This window comes from Antennarius striatus, chromosome 10, assembly GCF_040054535.1.
Source record: "Antennarius striatus isolate MH-2024 chromosome 10, ASM4005453v1, whole genome shotgun sequence".
Taxonomy (NCBI): domain Eukaryota; kingdom Metazoa; phylum Chordata; class Actinopteri; order Lophiiformes; family Antennariidae; genus Antennarius; species Antennarius striatus.
The window spans coordinates 1,348,735-1,370,859 of NC_090785.1; the positions used below are offsets into that span (position 1 = coordinate 1,348,735).

Sequence of the window (22,125 nt, forward strand, 5' to 3'; positions counted from 1 at the left end):
ACGTCCAGCTTTATTGAACCAAAATTAAAAAAGTGAATCATGGCCCGGGGCCTGCCTCCCAACCATTCCACTTCAATATCTCCTCAACTGCTGACCTTTTCCTGCCGCTTCACTCAAGTGGAGGAAAACAGAATATTCCTACGTCACCTGAACGCAACATGTTTCACGATGGGTAACAAACCGGAAACTGGATTTCAGGGGAGGAAGAGCCTCATCCATACCAACCGTATGAACTCCAATAACCTCTGGCAACTGTTTATTATTAGCAGTTTTTACAAAACTGTATGAAATTTTAAAAAATTATTTCAATTTTCTTTTCTGGACTTAAAAATGTGCTTCACTGATTTCCTGCTATCTTTACTCTGTAAGGTAGTTCCTGATCAGTCGTCAGCTGTTTGGAGGAAACATGTGTCATATTGGTGCTAATAATGGTGTTTAAAAGCACACACACACACACACACACACACACACACACACACACACACACACACACACACGCTCGATGCTGATTGGCTGCTGATAACGAGGGGAATAATGATGCAAGCATTACAAAGTAAATGTAATTTACTTTCTTTTGAAGCCGACACCAAACCCACCGAATTAAACACCCGTCCAGAAGAAGGAGGAGAAAATAAAACCTAATCGGCACAAACAGCTCAGAGAAAACATGTTTTTGTTGACGATGTTTTTCTGTCGGTCGAGGCGTTTAAGGCTCGCTGCTCGCCTCCATCTGTTTGGCGCCGGCTCCTCTTGCCGTCCGGGGACCGGCGGTCAGCGGCGAGGTGAAGCCAGCCGCGCCATCTGGCCTGACCTTGGGCCGCGCCCGTCAGATTGGGGGGGGGGACTAGGGGGCGTGTCTCCTGATGACACCCTTTTTTCGTCAGATTTGACGCTTAAACTTGAGAAACGTCACAAGCGACGAGTCGACAGCTTCGTCTTCCGGTGCTGACGTTGCGGCGTTACCACGGTAGCTGATGCTACATTAGCTCAGTTAGCTTCCCTGATAACCTGTTACTAGCGTCCTTCCTGCTGGATTAAAACCCTCTCATACCTCAAACACTCGTTTCCTCACACGTCCAGAGAGAGAGAGAGCGAGCGACGCTGATGTCATCGTCCACCTCGCCATCGCTCCAGCTGGCTGGAGGCGGATTCCTGATGACATCATTCGCAGCTAATGGCCTCCAGACACGGATTCCTCCAGAGGGGATCTGCATCTCGTCCAACACAAGCCTGGAATTCTCTCCAGAACCCCACTTCCTGTTTCCCTGGAAAAATGATACCTGAGGGATCGGAGCGTGTTCGTGTCTGATCGGGACTCGACCAGAACTACATCCAGGTTCGCTACATCCATTAAATGCATTTAAAAACAACATAAAACCACCAAAATCCGCTAAAACCAATTAAAAGAACAACATTACCCATAATCCAGCTCGACTTTTTCTTTTACATCGAGTGTTTCATGTAAGAATAAGTTCTGAACGTGTTCAACTAACAAACAACCCCATCGGCAGCTCAGCTGATGACATCATCATGACATCATCGGTCAGGGATCAGGATGTGACCCTCACCTGTCAGGAACCCTCCGGATCTCCTCTCTCCTACGATCCAGCAGCGCCCTAAACGCCTCATCGATGTGTTTAATCAAATTAGCGAGCAGCCAAAATTTGACGCTTTTCATTAATTATACAGGATAATTCTAATTGCAAATTCAAATGTATTCTCTCTGAACAGAAGGTGTTCCGTAATATTTCAGGGAATTAGCATATTAAATGGGGATGGCTGCTCATTATGTATGCTAATGTATGCACATTGTCTTTATTTTTAACTCGCGGGCCATATGCGCAGCTGCCTGAGCAGGTAGCAACCAGACCCTGGCGCGGAGCAAACAACCCGGGGACGCCCGTCAGGGGCCGTCAGACGGGGGCCCCTGGTCCAGGACTGGCTCCGGGACCCGGGGCCCGGCTCAGGTGTGACATCAGGTGTCGCTGCTGCAGCGTTTTGCCTGTTTTCACAGCTCGTCTGGTTGCCAACGGCAATGACACTGCAACGTCAGCGCCAACAGAGGACACGGCTGTTCAGCAGCGAAACAAACGCACCTCTGCCACCGCACGCGACACACACACACATACACAAACACACACACACACACACACACAAGTTGCAGGACGAATCACAACAGAATTGTCTTTGTAAATACGTTTAAACGCGGGCAGCAGAACACTTGTTTAATTTATTATCAATTAAATTATCTGTGTGTGTGTGTGTGTGTGTTCATTTTGTGTGGCCCCGCGATGAGCTGGTGTCTCATCTAGGGTGTATCCCTCCTTTCCCCCATAGCCAGAGGTGGAAAAGCGTCTGAGGACGAGACGACTGATGGACGGATGTTTAAATATTTAACTTTAAGAAATGCCAAATAATTATCATGAATTTCAAGTGAAACGTTTATATTTTTTGGATTAAAAATATTCATACATCAAATAAAATATATTTTGTGTCAAAACCTTTGAAAGTTATTTTTAATAAACAAGCTTCAAATTTTATAGTCAAATTTTGGAGCCTCGAAGTTAAAATGATGATAAGATCAGAGCCTGGTTTTACACACACACCCACACCCACACACACACACACACACACTTGACGTCTTCATCTCGACAGCTCAGACTTAAAACAAAACAGGTGACAACTGACAGTACTCTGTAACCTCTATGACCCCTGTGACCTCACGTTGACCCCGGTGGTTTGTTTTTATTTACTGTTGTCTTCACAGGAAAAACAGCCTGAATCAGTTTATAGAGAGAAATAAACGTGTTCATATTTTAATGTAATATTTTTTATATCTCCTGTGAAAACACAAACGAAGCCACGCCTCCTTTATTTCACCAATGTGACGTTCAAGGGTTGTAGAAACGTGGGAATTTCCTCCAACATCTTTTTAAAAAAGGTGGAGATTGACACTAAAAATAACATTAATATTGTATTTATTACTATTCTATAACGTAGACATTATTATTAACATATAAACATGTTTTAATTAGACCTGAGATTCATTTAAACACACAGCAAACACTGAAGCGAGGGGGGAGGGGGGCGTCGCCTTCAAGCTAATTGGCGTCATTAAACTTGTAGGAGCGTTTTTTTGATGATGAAGTCGGTTCAGCTCGTCTTCGTCGGCGATGCGATGAGAGTCAAGTCCGTCGAGGGTTGCAGGTAGAGCCGTTTAGGTGAGATTACCGAATCTGTTTGAGAACGCCGCAGCGGCTCCTGAACGCCGCCCCGCCCCCTCCCCCCGATGCAGCGGCAGCGTTTGGCGAGGTGTTAAAACAACGGAGGATCAGAGGAGAGGGTGTGAAGAAGAGGAGGAGGAGGAGGAGCTGAGACGCGTTAAATAACTGAGTCACCTGACAAGGTGAGATCACAGCCCCGCCTCCTCTGGAAAGCCACGCCCCTCAGCACACGAAGAGGAAGATCTGTGGGGTCTTCGTCAGATCATGAATGTAACCCGATGAGTCGATCCTCTGATTGGACGACAACCGATTCATGCTAACGGCTGAACGGCTGAGTGGGAGGGGCTTGATGTCGGTAAAACTCACTGGTGGACTGTCCCTTTAAGAGGAAACAAACAGACTGGTTTGTGTGGGACCAGTAAGATCTGCTTCTGCTCACAGTTTGTAATGGGGGGGTGAAGAGGTCAGGAGTTATGTAGAGGGGGTTTGGGGGGGGCAGAGAGGGGTTGTGGGATTGGACGCCCGCTGAAACATCTGCACTCAGCTGGAAGAAACCAGGTTTCCCAAGAGAAACTGAGAAACTCCCATCGTGCACTTCCTCTCTCTCTCTAAATAGAGAACACATGTCGCTCGCCCGCTGACCGGAAGACGGACGTCAGGAAACATCAAGACGGAGGAGAGGAAGACCTCAGGGAGTCTTCATCGGGCGTGTTCGCAGCAGGAGAACGTGGAGACGAGCGACACGCAGCAACCAGGAAATGTAGCACGCTAGCGGCTAGCGCTGAAAATACTGCCAGTGTTACATGTTTGAATATAAATTCTGTAACATTCTGGAGTATTCAGCAGCTGCATCCTGATTGGCTGAAACAGGGCGAGTCACTCCTGATTGGCTGAATCGTGGCGAGCCACTCGTCTTCATCAACAGGAGTAAAGAGCTCCTCCAGGAGGTCCACGGCGTCAACTGTGAGAAACAGAAACACATGGCTTCCCCTCCCGTGAGGGGGGTGACGGGGGTGTGTGGAGGGGGGGGTCCCAGGGGAGCCCGGAGAGCCAGGGTCTGACTAATGTTGTGCAGTGATTTGTGACACGAAGCAGAGATGAACGGACGCAGAGAGCCTGTGAACGCAGCGTCAGTCTGTCCTGCTGAGAGGAGCTGAAGTGGTGTTTACATGACGTGGGAAATCTCAACGCCGTCAGGAAAAACGGCCCCAGAAACAAAAACGTTTCATGAAACAAAAGCAACAGCAAGTAAACGGAGAAAAAAAACTAAATAAAAGATAAAATACATTGTTATTTTATATGTTTTGTTTTTTTTTCAAAATGTTGACTTTTATTCCCGTTTAAAATCGAGGATCACATGACCTCTGAAACCCTCCTTCATTCGCTCGTTGTGACGGACTCGACTTTGATGAATGAAGTCTTTTATCATTTTTCCTGCAAGTAAAAAAAAAAATCTGCTGTGAGATTATTTGTTGTCGGATGAGGAGGAAATCAAACGTCGCCACGTCAACCAGGTTTCAAGTGAGAAACGTCCCTCAAATCGTTACCGTCAGCGGGCAGCGATCAAACACTCGGACTCGCGTCGGAACGGCGATCGCTCACCACTTTCTGTGTGTGTGTGTGTGTGTGTGTGTGTGTGTGGGGTGACTGACAGGTGGAGAGAGAGTACATTAATTAATGACTGACGGCTAAACAGCCACAGCAGTAATAACAGTTAAGCCTGCCAGTGCTCGGGGGGCCACACCGACTCCGATCGATGGATCAATGCTCACACACACACACACACATGCTGGAGTCTATCATCCTCACTTCCTCCACACACACCTGCTCTCCGATCCAGGTGGCCCGACGCCCTCGGCTGGATTTTAACGGACGTGGGGGCTCCAGAGGGATGGGGAGGAGAACTCCATCTTTTTTTTCCCAGCATGCTTTGACTGGATGAGCTCATTAAGGGTGACCGTGTAGCGGGTTGGGGGGGGGGGGCTTTGATTGGAGCGTCAGGTTTGCTTTGACAGGTTGGATTAGCAAGGTGTGATTAGGAAGACAGTCCACGTACAAAACGCTAAGCCCCTCTGGAGAGCCTGGGGAGAGAATGCCGAGCATGCTGGGAAAGAAAACAGGAGTCCCCCCCCCAACACGTATTACAACCTCGTGTACAGGATGTGAACTGCTGGATCTGATTTTGATGGATGGACTTCAACCAAACTGGATTCAACTGGAATAAATCTGGACTGACTGCTATTGAACTTGATCAATTACACAGAATTCATTGTGAGAGAAACAAAAAGAGCTGAAACACGGCTTTGCTCCTTTTCCTTAAAGTCACAGCGTCGTTTTGAAAGCTTTAACTTTAGATAAGAGACACTTTAAATTATTAGAACTACAGGTAGTCCCCAACATACGAACACAACTGGCTCCTATAGGTTGTTTGTAAGTTGAATTGTTTGTAAGTTGTAATTTATTAAATGTCAATCTCTGATCTCCATTTGAGGTCATTTAGATGTCATTACTACTCTAAATACCAACATAACGTCATTACTATTCTAAATACCAACATAACATCATTACTACTCTAAATACTAAAGTAATCTCATTACTACTCTATATACTAAAGTAATCTCATTACTACTCTAAATACTAAAGTTCTATTCCCTCAGACTGACCAGAAACAATTACAGGACACTAAAACATCTCAGAATGAAATAAAATACAGGTTCAGGTCATCTAGGGTTCAGTCGTTCTGATTATTTGTCAGTTTAGAAATAAAAATCTAGTTTAGGTCGTTTCTCTGGACTAAACGTCTGTCACTCATGATTCACGTGATCGTTTAAATCCAGATTACTTTATGGTAAATTTTAATCCTTGTTGGAGCTGTGTGAATGCAGCAGTGCTGCCCCTCGGGTGGTTGTGGCAGAAAGAGGAACTGCAGCAGTCGGATGTGGTGAAGCGAGTTTTTTCGTAATTTGGGAACGACCTGTTTTATGTTTCCAGTCGGGCGCTATGGCAACGGCAGGTCGGTCAAACAGCGGTTGTGGCAGGAACGTTTGATTTTATGTGTTGGTGGTCAGTCTGGTTCAGATTCACCGTAAAACCGCTCATGGATGCAAAGCAAATATGTCCCTTCCTGCTTCCCGTACATTCAGCTGTAAAGCTCTTTAGTGTCCAGCTGCTGGACGTCTGCGCGCTTTATCGACGCCCAGGTTAACGCTCACCAGTCAAACAATGGAAGGAGGGATGAAGGGGGGAGGAGGGGGGAGTGTGACGGGGTTTATGGGGGAGACGGGGGAGCTGGCAGAGCGCGGTCGTCTTGGCTGGCGGCGGCGGGAAGCGGACTCAGGGGCGTCCTTAGCGGGCCGCCGTTAGGCGTTAAATGAACACCTGGCCGCTGAGTCTCAGGACGGGTGAGGGGGGGGGTGAGGAGGGAGGGGTGAGGGAGGTCTGCAGATGGGGAGGGACGAGCTCCACAGGAGGCTCCTGATGGTCGCTTCAGGAGTCTTCATCAACTGTGATGAAGACGAAGGAGATCCAGTCTCTGATGGAACCATCTGTCAGCGGCAGGAAGCTGCTGATGGAGATCTGGAGTCTGATTGGATGAGGTTAATCATGTGACCGTTACAGCTTCTGTCTACTTTCCTCCATTAGCTCCAGGTTCAAATGTAGCTGATGATGTCATCGGCTGGATGTCTTGTTGCTCCGCCCTGAACAAGAAGTGTCTGTTAGCTTCCAGATTAGCACTGCTAGCAGCAATGCTAATCAGCAGCACGGATTGGACTACGTTTCCATGACAACGAAGAGGAAGAAAAACTGAAGGAGCCGTGGAGTGAAAGTGGAAGTTTATAGACGATTCTGGTGATGATGTCACCACTCTAGTGATGATGTCACCACTCTGGTGATGATGTCACATCAGACACACAACTATTACTATAGTGGAGCACAACTATTACTATAGTGGAAACGTGAACCGGTGGACTTCTTCTCTGGCTGGTGATTTGTTCTAGTTCATTCGGCTCAAACTCACTGCGCCCCCTGCTGACGGCAGCAGAAAGCTTCGCGCACCACTCGCCGTGTGATCCGTTCATTTTCAGGGTGGGGTCGAAACCCGCTGACCTGGAGGATTCCGTATCGCTGCAGACGGTTCTCTGGGAGCCTCCTCCTCCTCCTCTTCCTCCTCTCGGAGCTGAGCTGATCTTCATCTCACCTGCTGTGATCTATTTTCTGCTTGGCTGCCGGTTCGTTGCTCCTGCAGCAGGTGAGGAGCTGTGGGGGTGTGGGGGGGGATTAGCGTTAGCTAAAACTCTCCAGCAGCGTCCCGGAGTGTCACCCAGCCTGCTTAAGTTAAGGTGCAGCGACTGGCAGTGATTTGCATAAGTAATTAGCTAATGTGCTGTTCAATTTCTGTCCCATCTGGCTCACTGAGCTGCACCTCATTTCTCAAATTGACAGGCCGGTCACTATCGCTAGCCGCACGGCAACAAGGCGCCCACCAAATTAATTTGTCAACCTTCTCCTGTAATGGGACGTTCACCTTGAAAACTCAATCTACCTGAGGAGGTGAGAGTCCGAGCCACGAGGATTCTCCAAAAATAAACTCTTTGCGGCGCAATAGCGGTGACAGCAGCACAGATTGGAGGAACGCGGAGGCAGAACGGTGGTGGAGCTGAAAGCGGAGCGACGAAGGTCAGCGGGAAAAAAACGCCCCCAAAACACCAGCAGCCAATCAGAGAGCAGAGCTGCCAAACCGGATGCAACTCGTCCGACATTAAGACGGGTTTATTAACGGGTTTACGGCTGGAACTGGAACAGGTCCTCAGGTGTGTGAAGGGATCAATGCATAATCAATAAATATCATCTATAGGTTGAATTGTTGAGGATGTTTCTGCCAGAATCTGATTATTTTCCCATTTTATATTTTCATTTTATTTCTGTCTAAAATGATCACAATAATAATCTCCCATCTTCGTGGCAACGGATCCTGAAGATTTCAGTCCATCTATGTGACGATAAATTGTGGACTCTGTGTTTGTAAACAATAGAAGTTATCAGGAATAAACAAGTAAACAATTTAGATTCTACAACATGAAGTCACCCTAAAACAACTGATTAAAAGAAGTCAGTAATTAAAATGTCATTTGATTAAAATAACTAAAAACCAGTCAGGTTCCTCAAAACAATCTGATTAAAAATGTGAGATTATCATTCAGATTTGAACCGATGGATATTTGTTCACTAATGTTTACATTAGTTTGTTGACAGTATAACATCCTCTGAATTTAACTCACTACAACTGAGATGTAGGTCATCAATCAAGATGTGAGAAAAAACATCATGTTACCACGGTAACAACTTTACCTGCTGTCAGGTTGTTGTTTTTCAACGTTTAGTTCTATAAGAGAACAAACTCAGGCAGTGTGTGTGTGTGTGTGTGTGTGTGTGTGTGTGTGTGTGTGTGTGTGTGTGTGTGTGTGTGTGTGTGTGTGTTCGCGCTAGGGGACCAAACCCAGGGAAACGGTCCAAAAAGTGAATCTAATGAAAGCCCTGAAATTAATTTTCAGCCTCGTCTTCAGCTGCAGGCAGGGAGACAGAGACAAAGAGATGAACAGAACAAAAGACGAAGAAGAGGAGGAGCAGGAGGAAGAAGAGGAGGAGAAGGAGGAGCAGTAGGAGGAGGAAGAGGAAGAGGAGGAGGGTCAACTGTACTTCATAATGTTTTCAACATGAATAAACCTCCTGGTTCCACAAACCTCCTGGTTTGTAGGTTAGTTGCGGAGAACGCCGCTGTCTCTGATCAGCTGGTAGTCTTCACAGCGTCTCACTCTGAATGTGTGAAACTAAATGACTTTTATTTTGTAGTTTTCAGTCCAGCATGAGGAGAGTCTCAGGGTTCATTTGACAGTTCACTGAACAAACGCTGCAGTACCACCAGGAGCCTCTGGGGGCAGTGTGGCCAGAAACCAAGCACAACAGAGAACCAATCACCTCTACAGACCATAATATCACATCTACAGACCATATCACTTCTACAGACAATAATATTATCTACAGACCATAATTTCACATCCATAGACCATAATAACACCTCTACAGCCCATAATACTACTACTGCAGACCATAATATTATACTACAGACCATACTATCACATCTATAGACCATAATGTCAGCTACAGACCATAATATTATCTACAGACCATACGATCACATCCATAGACCATAATATCACATTACAGACCATTATATAAGCTACAGACCATAATATCACATTACAGATCATAATATCAGTTACAGACCATAATAGTCATCTCTGCAGGAGCTCCACTGACCCAGACAGCAGCGTCTGTCTGTGACCTTTGACCCTCAGCCTGCGTTAGAGAAGCGTTTGGAGCTCAGGAGCTCTTTGTTGTCGTCGTAAACAAGCGTCTGACAAATAAAGTTAATTGAAGGAGTGGGCGGGGCCGACAGGTCTGCTGTTCCTGAGTCAGCTGCTGTCTCTTCCGATCTTCTGTGCGGGCGGTTCGTCCCTCCACCAGCTGCCGCCTCGCTGCGTGCGTGCATTAAGCTAACGTCGCTATTAGCTTTGATAGCAGTAGCCTCCCATATGGCGCGCTAGCGCGACTCTTTAATGTAGCATAGCGCGGCCCTGATGTTGCCATGGCTCCAGCGGTGCCTCCCCCGTCCCCCCCAACCCCTCCGTCCCTGCTGCCATTTCGCTCTCGCCTCCACCTCACCACATGCCGCGGCGACCTTGGCGTTTTCCAGCGGTACGCCCGCCGCCATCTGCAGGCGGCAGGCTTGGGCAGTAAAGCATCGCGACCCCGAGTTTTTTGGGCGCCGTTACGCCTCCGCCAGGGGCCCGGCCAGATGGCTCTACCCACTAAGAGGGGTTTTACTGCGGGGCTGAAGTAAGACGACCCTCCTCCTCCTCCTGCGCCTCGCTGCCAAGTTTTAGCCCCCCCCCCTCCAAACGCTTCGATATTTCAGTCATGATCTCTAGCAGCAGATAATCCGCCGCCGTCGCCACCATGACTGAAATCCACCCCGACCGCCTCGCGATCCTCCAGCTCCTCTCAAACACAACTAGTACTTGAGTACTCAGAGTAACTTGTTACCCTAATCGTCTGCCAGTTAGCTCCTGTCCATCTCATCATTTCTTTTGTTACCATGGAAACAGGAAGACCAATCAGAACTGGGGCTGTCCACATGTAGCCAGATGTTGACGCTAAAACTGACTTTAGCGTTTTAGTAGGGCGCTAGCCCAAGTCACCAGATTAGCATTCTTTACAATTAGTCTCAATATACTCTCACAAGTATGATATCACTATTTAGCATGTTAGCATGGTGTTAGTCTGCTAGGTCCCCCAGCCCTACCTTCCCATCACGCGTTACCACGGGAACAGGAAGACCAATCAGAACCAGGGCTGTCGACGTTTAGACAGACGTCGATGCTAAAGCTGACTTTAGCGATTTAACAGGGTGCTAGCACAGATCGACAGATCAGCATTCTGCCACTAGGTTAAATGATATGAGCATTTAGCGTGTTAGCATGATGTTAGCCCGCAGGGAGCACCAGCTCCACCAGATGTGCAGACTAGCGCCTCCTGCTGTCTGGTCAGGGTCTCCGAGTCGCTCCATGCGCCTCGTGGGTCACGGGGGTTGTCACAGCCAATCCCAGCCGGGTTGGGGGGCGGGAGGCGTGCTGATTGGGTTTCACACGGAGCAGAATAATATCCCTGAACTTTATTACTTTATCGACATCACACACACTTTCTCTCTGTCAGCTGCTGCATCAGATGAGACAAAAATAAGAAAACTGTGCTGGTGGTCAGGAGGAAAATCAATACCTCCATCTTTACTGTATGGGGGGGGGTAGGAGAGAGAAAGGGGGGGGGCTCTGGGTCTTCTTTACCTCGAAAAAATAGATCATTATTATTGTGTGTTTCTGTGGTGTGTGTACACACTGGTGTGTTTACCATTGCTTGTTTTTTACACACACACACATTCACACACACACACACACACACACACACACACACAGATCCTGGTGATCAGTCCGTGATTTCTGTCGGGGGGGGTCAATGGGGGGGTGCTTGGCCCAAGCATCGACTATTAGCCGCCACGTTAGCTCCCGTTAGACGTCTCATCTTCAACTCAAAGAGAATAAATGAAGAAGAAATACCCGGAAGAAAAAAGATGAGGGTGAGGGGGGTTGGTGGGGGGGTGCTAGGTTGGGGGTGGGGGGTAGGAAAAAAAACGCAGAAGAAGAAAATCTCCAATTCATTGAGATCAAGTCAATAACACTGTAATATTTATGAAGGCTGGAAGCCAGGCTGCCCTAAAACCCAAACTCCTGCAATCCTGAATTATAAATTGGTATTGATTCGTGTGTGTGTGTGTGTGTGTGTGTGTGTGTGTGTGTGTGTGTGTGTGTGTGTGTGTGTGTGCGTGTGTGTGTGTGTGTGTGTGTGGGCTTCTGGATTGTTTTCACGTGCTCCCAGAGAGAACTGTTTGTTTGGTAACAGTTTGTGACGCTGAGAAGGTGAAGGTGGACAAATTGAACTGTATTGTGTTTTAGTTCTGGTTCAGGTTTCGGTTTAAACTTTTAAAAAGTCGCCAAAAATGTGAACGAATCCAAAAACCCTGAAGAACCCGACTGTGATCTCCAGAGGAGACGAGTTTCCTCCCCTGAGGTCATCGCTGCTGCTTGAAGTCCTACAGATGTAATGGGTTTCCTGAAAGTCAGGATGACGTTTAGATTTAAATTTAAATTAAAACACTTGATTTCAGGTTTAAAATTCTTACAATCAGCTGTTAAAACATCATCATCTTCATCATCTTCGTCATGATGGTGGGTTCTGGATCCAGCTGATCCGTTTAGCCTCGGCGCTGAGATGAAACTGACGGCAGCCCGCTGTGGTGTGAAGGGATTACACGGCTCCATACGGCAGCAGAAACACTCGTCACGCTTCACACACACGCTGCAGTGTGTGTGTGTGTGTGTGTGTGTGTATGTGTGGGCATACATCAGCTTTTAAAGTGTCAGTCCAAACTGGTGGCTGAAACTGACAGCAGTCATCAATCAGCCGTAAGCTAGCAGCGCTAACAAGGCTAATGTTATGTGTGCTGTGTTGTCTGTGAGCGATACCGCTAAAGCTAACACACACTGAACACACACCTGAACACACTGAACACACCTGAACACACTGAACACACCTGAACACACACTGAACACACTGAACACACACACACTGAACACACACACTGAAAACACACCTGAACACACACCTGAACACACTGAACACACACCTGGACACACTGAACACACTGAACACACACCTGAATGCACTGAACACACACGTGAACACACACTGAACACATCTGAACACATTGAACACACCTGGACACACCTTAACACACACCTGGACACACTTAACACACACCTGATCACACACTGAACACACACCTGGACACACACCTGATCACACACTGAACACACACCTGAACACACTGAACACACACCTGAACACACACCTGATCACACACTGATCACACACCTGGACACACACTGAACACACACCTGATCACACATGAACACACACCTGATCACGCACTGAACACACACCTGATCACACACTGAACACACACCTGATCACACATGAACACACACCTGATCACACATGAACACACTGAACACACACCTGATCACACACTGAACACACACCTGATCACACACTGAACACACACCTGATCACACATGAACACACACCTGATCACACATGAACACACTGAACACACACCTGATCACACACTGAACACACACCTGATCACACACTGAACACACACCTGATCACACATGAACACACTGAACACACACCTGATCACACATGAACACACACCTGATCACACATGAACACACTGAACACACACCTGATCACACACTGAACACACACCTGATCACACACTGAACACACACCTGATCACACATGAACACACACCTGATCACACATGAACACACACCTGATCACACATGAACACACTGAACACACACCTGATCACACACTGAACACACACCTGATCACACACTGAACACACACCTGATCACACATGAACACACACCTGATCACACATGAACACACTGAACACACACCTGATCACAAACTGAACACACACCTGATCACACACTGAACACACACCTGATCACACATGAACACACTGAACACACACCTGATCACACACTGAACACACACCTGATCACACATGAACACACTGAACACACACCTGATCACACACTGAACACACCCGCTCTACAGTCCCCCCCCCCTCGCCATCACCCGGGCGTTTCACCCCTCCTGTAACCTGAGCCTCCACTTCCCCTCCCCCAGCTGCCACTCTCATCTCCACTTGCCCCCCCCCCCTTACTGCCCCCCCTCCCCCCTATATCAACTCCCTCCATCTTTATATAGAAATCAATACCGTGTTTATCTCCCCCACCCCAAACCGTCTCATTCTCACCCCTCCATCAACCACCTCCTCCCCCCAAACGGTCCATCCACACCTCCTCACCCGGCGGTGCTCCACACTTCCTGTCTGGACTCGCCCGCCTCGTATTTCACTCCTCCGTCAGGGAGTGTTTTTATTTTCTGGAGGTAAACAGAGTCTGAAACAAATTCTCATGTTTTATTTTAAATAATGGAATAAATTTGAAATATAAAAAAAATATACTAAAATGAATGATTTCCTTCCCATCTGATTAAAATAAACAGGAATAGAGGAATTAACAGGATAATAAATGCTGTTTCAATAGGCGCTCTTCCTCTTTATAGTAATAATTATAAATGGTTTTGTGCGTTAGCAGCGGCGCTAGCAGCTCATTTAAATAACAGATGCTTCGCGGCGCTGCGTTCATTTGACAACCTCGACTTATCACTCATCTTTAGCTCCAATATGGCCGACCTGACAGCACAGCTGGCGGATGCTGCTCTTCATAAACCGGCGGTAACAAACTCGTTTCGTACGCGTTTCGTCGTCTGACGGCGGGAAACAGATGTCAAACGCGAGACGAACACGTGGCGTCGACTTCCTGCGGCGGCGCCTCAAGCGGCGAAAATGAAAACACGACTAAAAACATCAACAGGAACGTTTCTGACACTTTTTGTTGAATGATGTATGCGGTGGGGGCGGAGTCAGGTTGAAATGACGTGACATCATCAGTGACATCACACCTGCGGTCAGCTGATGTGTGTTTATACCAGCAGGTGTGTGTGTGTGTGTGTGCGCCCAGATTAACAAGGTGATTTGCCTTGAGGGGGTGAGGTGCATGCTGGGAGGAGGATTTGGAGAGATGGGGAAGAGAAGAAAGGGGGGGTGGGGACTCCTGAAGTTCCCATGATCCCCTGGTGAGCACCCCGCCCTGAGTGGGGGTGGGAGGGTGGAGGGGGGTGTCAGCAGGAGATGGGAACCAGCTGATGGGATGGGCGGGGCTCAAAAGGAAGGAAAGAAGCAAGGTGTTCCTGGGGGTGGGGGTTGTGACGCCAAGTCTTCATCGGGGATTTCTTTCCGATAAAACCATCTCCATCCCATTCTACCCATGATGCATTGCCCCTACAGGGTAAAACCCCATTAGCGCATTGCTTTCCTTTGAAATCACGTCGCAGCAGTTGACCCGCAGGTCTACGCCGTCATCTTCTTCTCCCAGAATGCCCTGCGGCAACCTCCAGGCAGCGGTTCCTCTCCTCACCCTGTTGCCCCCCCATCCACACCCCCTCCCCCGACCCCCCCTCTCTCTTTTAGCCTCGTCTGCCCAGTAATGTCCTGCTTTTATTGTAAATCTATACTCTTAATCTGGCCGGCTCCAATGGGCCTCGCTCAACCAATCAATACCCTCCGATTGCTGGGAAGGGTCCACGGGGGTAGATAACCCCCAGCACCCCCCCAACACCACCACCCACCCCCTTGGGGGAGTTAACCCTCCATAGAATCCAACACACACTGAGACATGACCTAAAATAAAATACGGTTATAATGAGCCTTCACCCACACACCCACACACCCACACACACACACACACACACACACACACACACACACACACACACACACACACACACACACACACACACACACCCAACTCTGCCCAGAGGTATTTGCTGAGGTTGAAGCTTTTTGATTGGATGTTTCTTAATGAAATGCACCTTGGGAGTCGTAGTTGATGACATCTTTAATCAAAGACTCATATTTTAATCTCTTCATGCTGCGAGTCGCTGATGACGAAACTCCATCCGACTCAAACGTCCGAAATCGGTAGCTTCCGACATCATCTCCTGATGGCTCCAGCTAGCTAGCACTCGCTATGACGATGGCGAGCGCCGGTCATGTGACCTGACGTCTCTGTCTTTGATTTAATGGAGGAAAAACAGGAAAACGGATGGGAATAAAAATGTGAAGTGAAGGAGAAGAAAGCGATAAAACAAGAGGAAGCTGTGAGGTGTGTGCCACTTCCTTGTGAATGTTGTCTTTAAATCAACCCCCCCACCCACCCCCACGTCTGGCGGCGCGGCCTCGCCATCCGCCGTCTCCCTGGAGACCATAAAACATCCCAACTGTGAGGCGGCAGCAGCTTCTTTTAGCAAACGATGATGAATCCTCTAAACAGGCGACACTTAAACGCACCGGCCCGTCCTGAACCTTGATTCTGTCATTAAACATTCAGCTCCGGAGCCAAGGGGCTGATGGGAAACGTAGTCTGATCTGACACTCATCGCTTCTTACTTTCTATACGCGTCCGTTTGTTAAATAAAGTTTGTTTCTGTCTTCTTTTTTTAAAAGGAAAAATACTTCAGGTGAGGAAGGAGGCGTGGCCTGCTGCTGAGAAAGCTTGTCATTGGTTGTATGTGGAGGTCAAAGATCACTCTCCATCACTCTAAACTTGCCACAGCAGCTGTGTGGAAAGGGGGGGGTCACGACCTCCATGTAAGACTCAGCCATTAAAGCAGAGGGTGATGGTCCGGTGGCGGTGGAGGGGGGATGAAGGGGTGTGTTCTGGGTAATTAGAGCTCGGCCTCCTCGTACGTTCTGACACTCTAAGGCGATTTATTGCCCTGCTCGGGCAACTTGTCCACCCATCTAATTGCAATATTAGCGTGTAATAACGGCGCTGTTACGGCGATCCGTCAGCGCCGCGTTCTGCTGCCTCGGCAGGATTTCAGCCATTAACCGGCAAACGGAGGAAACAACGCGACCTCTGAGAAGCATCAGCACGCATTTATATTCACACACACACACACACACACACACACACACACACACACACACACACACACACACACACACACACACACACACACACATACACACACACACGGACCGGCCTGTTAGTGGTCAGAGCTTCACCTCCGATCCCACTGCGATCAATCAAAAGATCCGTTCGACCGAATTAGAACAGACTTTACGGCTCGTGTGACATTTCAAAAACGTCCAAATTCACAACTAAACATCCTCATCGTCAGCTGATAGTGGTGTCAAACATGTGGGGTGGGGAAGGTAGAGGGGGGGACAAGTTGTTGTCCTGGAACGCCAACACAAAATGTGATTTTGTGTGATTTACGCCGGCGACGCGTGAGTTCTTGACGTGAAATTGTTTTACTGTAGCTGCAGACGTCATTTACATGATGGGTCACTAACCACACCACAGACCCCCCCCATACACACTTGTAATGTGTGTGTAAGTGTGTGTTAAACGGGGGGGGGGGTCACAGTAATAAATCCTGCATTTCTTAACAGGCACTAAAATGAGGAGAAACAGCCAGTAAATCAGTGTCACAGCGTGTGTGTGTGTGTGTGTGTGTGTGTGTGTGTGTGTGTGTGTGTGTGTGTGTGTGTGTGTGTGCGTGCGTGCGCACACATACATTTGTCTGTGTTGTGCATTAATAACAATAACTGAGTTTGTTCAACAAATGCTACTAATTAAACAAATTACTAACCTTGACTCTAATCTTATCCCTAATTCTAATCCTAACCCAAACTAACAATAAAGAACACCTGAAGTAGAGACTAGTTTAAACACCTGAAGAAGAGACTAGGTTAAACACCTGAAGAAGAGACTAGGTTAAACACCCGAAAAAGAGACTACGTTAAACACCTGAAGAAGAGACTAGTTTAAACACCTGAAGAAGACACTAGTTTAAACACCTGAAGAAGAAGAGACTAGTTTAAACACCTGAAGAAGAGACTAGTTTAAACACCTGAAGAAGAGACTAGTTTAAACACCTGATGAAGAGACTAGTTTAAACACCTGAAGAAGAGACTAGTTTAAACACCTGAAGAAGAGACTAAATTAAACACCTGAAGAAGAGACTAGTTTAAACACCTGAAGAAGAGACTAGTTTAAACTCCTGAAGAAGAAGAGACTAAATTAAACACCTGAAGAAGAGACTAGTTTAAACACCTGAAGAAGAGACTAGTTTAAACACCTGAAGTAGAGACTAGTTTTAACTCCTGAAGAAGAAGAGACTAGTTTAAACACCTGAAGAAGAGACTAGTTTAAACACCTGAAGAAGAGACTAGTTTAAAACACCTGAAGAAGAGACTAGTTTAAACACCTGAAGAAGAGACTAGTTTAAAACACCTGAAGAAGAGACTAGTTTAAAACACCTGAAGAAGAGACTAGTTGAAACACCTGAAGAAGAGACTAGTTTACAACACCTGAAGAAGAGACTAGTTTAAACACCTGAAGAAGAAGAGACTAGTTGAAATCGTCCACCTTCCACCTGTTTCTCTGAAGCATGAACTCCTCAACTAGTTGGATCATCTGGTTATCTCAACCAGCTGAGTCGTGGGTTTTAGTGAACGATACGTTTTGTTCAGCTCCTCTTCCTCATCCTCTATCCTGACTCTTCATCCTGAAGCTGCTCCTGAGGAAGAGGAGCTGAAGCATTCAAACTATCTTGTTGTATTTTGTCGCTTTCTTGTGCGTCTCTCTACCCACAATACTTTGTGTGCACTGAGCCCATCTTACGTGTGACAGGACACACACAGTGGTGATAAAAACACCCATCAGACGCTCACCCACGCAGCCGGAGGTGAGACACGGAACACACGCTTCACGTGTGTGCTGGCATGTATCAACATGTGTGTGTGTGTGTGTATGTGTGTTGGCCACAGGCCAAGGCATCTTTAACAAGCCAACAGAAAGCCGGACTGACCCCTCCCTCCTCCCTCCTGAGGTCATTGGCTCCCGCCGCTGTGACCCGACCAATCACAGCCAGGCGCCGTGACGGACGGCCGCTGACTCCAAGGACACGATCAGAGGGATTAGAAGACAGCGCTAATGAACGATAGTGATGCAGATGTTTGGAATTACGCTGGTCTCAGTTTGTTATGATGTCATTAATGATAAATAAACAAATATATGAACAAACAAACAAACAAACCCAGACAACGACAGAAAACAGACGTCTGGCCTTCAGTAAACATCTCAGAATCATGACCGACAGCTCAAATATGAAGGTTCCTGAGCATTAGGTTCACGTTCTGGTGACCTTTGACCTGCGGCACGACAGTCTGAGGCACAGGAGGACCATCAATCAAACACCAAACAGTCATGTGACCCCTGAGGAAGAGGAGGAACTGAACACTGATGTGCTGCTCGTCTTCCTCCTCTGAGCGCCTTCCATCGATTACAAAAAAAACTACAAGAAAACAAAAAAAACTACACGAAGAAAAAACTATGAAAAAACAAACCCAAAAACAAAAAAAACAAAAAAAATCAACGAGTAGACACACAAACAATGAGAAAACAAACCAAACTACAGGAAAACCATAAATATTACGAGAAAACAATAAAAAAAAATTTTAAAAATCTACAAAAAAACCCCAAAACTACAAGTAAACACAAAGTTACAATAAAACCCACAAAAAACTATGAAAAACCACATAAAAACTGCAAAAACAAAACAGAAAACTACTACACAAAAATATCTGTGGTGATTCTCAGTCATCATAAACCTTCTGATTCAGATCTAAACTAGTTCACTCCCATTTAAACCAGCTGTGCCACAATGGAACCAGTTTATTCTCCATTGCCCAAACACCAAACAATCACGTGACTGCTGAGGAAGAGGAGGACGAAGAGGAACTGAACGCTGACCTGCTGCTCGTCTTCCTCCTCTTCCATTACGCCAGAAGAAACATCATAAAAATTCCCACCATCCGTCCATGAAGACAAACCGCAATGAAGATTAGTCCTCATCGTCACGGCAACCACAGCACAACAAACAGGACGCATAAAGATCTGCCCCGACACTCCCTGAAACCCCGCAGCAGAGTGATGATGTCATCACGTCAACCCCTACCTGTCGATGATGACGGGGTCGGAGGGCGTCTCATTGCGATTTCCACAGCTCTTCTTATCACAACACCGACTGGAAGACAAAACCGCAACACGTTAGGTTGGAGTTCGATGTTCGATCATATGGAACCGAAAAAACACAAACTCAACACGAAACATCAGTAACTACAAGTTAACACAAGTAAAAACTACAAGAAAATGCAAAACCATGAGAAAACACACAAAAAACTAGGAGAAAACACAAAAATCTATGAGGAAACACAAAAAACTATGAGAAAACTAAGAGACCTATGAGAAAACTAACAAAACAGTACAAGAAAATACATAATAAACCATGATAAAACATAAAAAACTGAGAAAACACACAAAAAAATAAGAAAACACAAAAAGTACAAGAAAACACACAAAAAACTATGTGAAAAGACAAAAAAACTATGAAAAAATAAAAAAGTATGATAAAAGTAAAAAAAAATAATACAAAAATTACAAGAGAACAGAAAACTATAACAAAACCACAACAAAAAACATCTGTGGTGATTCTCAGTCATCAGATCTCCGGAGTCGGATCTAAACCAGTTCCTCCAATTTAAACCAGTCGGGCCACACTGGAACCAGTTTATTAATTTCATCTCCAATTTGTTTGAATTCTCTAAAATCCTGACTTTTATTCTGAAAATTAGGATGGTTTCCCTTCCACTCTCTGAGTCCAGCTGGGCGGAGTCCAAGTCAAGGTCAGCAATAGTTGGCCGACGCCCAGACGTGTCCCGTCCGTCCCCCACCCCCCCGCTCCCCGGTGCCCTCCCCCCTCACAGCCAGCCAACCGGACGGCTGCTAGCCAAACGGCCGTTCAGGTAGCCAGAGGGCAAACTGGCCGGCCAGTGTTTGGACTGGTCATCCACGGGGAGCGCTGGGTTTCCATTCCAGCTCTGCAGGGGACGGGTGGAGCCAAATGAGGCATTTGCTGCGACATGTTGAACAGCAACCCAGTGAATGCAACACATTAATAATGGGTCCTTGAACGCACCACAAGGTTCAGACCAGGGATGGAACGAAGCAACAGAAATAAACGTGCAGAAATAACAATAATCAGATATTTAAATGTGTAAAACTGGAGGATTTATTAAAATGTTCAGTCAATTTGATCAGAATTAATTTCCCAAATGTATTTTTTAGTTTAATCATGTGACCAGAAGCAAACCTTTATTGTCCCCTCGTTGTTTTATTATTAATTATTACTTTAATTATGAACTCATTTTCTTCATCTTTTATTTTATCTGATTTTAAGAGACGGAGCCTATGACTCGTTGGTGACATCACAACCTGGAAACTTTTTCAACTACTTTAACGTTTTAATTGGTGACAGATTTAACCCTTGGTGGTCCAAACACACATGCAACCCACTCAGGATGAAGAAGAAGAGGGTCTAGAAAAATCTACAACATTTAATCCAGTTTCTCCGATGTTTATCATGACGATATTAATGGAAACACAGTAGAAGCGCTACCGCGTTTCCTCAGACCTCAGAGGGTTTATGCGCGTGTGTGTGTGTGTGTGTGTGTTTGTGTGTGTGTGTGTGTGTGTGTGTTTGTGTGTGTTGGGGGGAAATCTTTACATGATTAATGATTTAGTATTTCTACTTAAAATTAATTGTTAACACTAAGCGTGGGCTTCTTGAAATGTGACAGAGTGATCCATCTGTCACCGATAACACCATCTTTTGCTCTGAAGTCGCATCTTTCTTCTGGTTCTTAGCGGGTCATTAACATATCTTCCGGTAATTCTGAAAAATTAATCATACCGCATATGACCCGCGACGTCCAATTACGCGCCGGCGTTCGCCCCATGCTGTCCTGAATCAAATTGCCATTTGACAAACAAGCGTCAAATTGAGGCAGCGAATGCCAAATGAGACGCTTTATGAATCATTTATCACGCCGATTGATCTCTAAGTACAGAAAAATCATAAACTAAGCGCTGTTTGTGTCCCCGCTGCCGGTGTGTGTGTGTGTGTGTGTGTGTGTGTGTGTGTGTGTGTGTGTGTGTGTGTGTGTGTGTGTGTGTGTGTGTGTGTGTGTGTGTGACTGTTGCCACAGAACGCGCCACAATAATTTATTCCCCCAGCTACTTGGAACCATTAGTGAAAGTTCCAGGAGACCAATTAGCATTGGAAACCCACTGGTGCTGCTGTGGTGACAACCTCCTCCAAACTGACAAAGAAGTGTTATAAACAAACTGGACCCCAGGAGCACTGCCGGGGCCCCTCCAGGGACCCGGGGCCCCTTTCCAAAGACGAAAACAAACCTTGGCTGAGCGTCCACAATACCGCCTTAATGACGTTTCCCCCCGGGCCGCAAACAGGCTAACACCACGGCCGGCTAATGACTGAGAGGAACGACACTCGCAAACCTGAGAGGGTAAGTGTGTGTGTGTCGCTGTCACTCATTTGGGTTGGACAGGCTCTCACACACACACATATACACACAAGCGCGCGCGTGTGTGTGCGCCAAAGCATTCCGGCCAGTTTGGCTGGCGATCCTCGTCCGGACATCGTTAGCGCCGGGCGC

General features: G+C 46.8%; 1 protein-coding gene across 3 annotated transcripts in view; it reads right to left on the reverse strand.

Moving 5' to 3' along the window:
* Positions 1–22,125, reverse strand: part of LOC137602347 (transcription factor COE3-like) — a 78,548-nt gene that overhangs the window by 36,993 nt on the left and 19,430 nt on the right. For all 3 annotated transcript variants that reach the window (XM_068324965.1, XM_068324964.1, XM_068324966.1), the window contains exon 6: positions 19,566–19,634. In XM_068324965.1, coding sequence (XP_068181066.1) covers positions 19,566–19,634 — 69 coding nt within the window. The remainder of the gene's footprint in view (positions 1–19,565; positions 19,635–22,125) is intronic.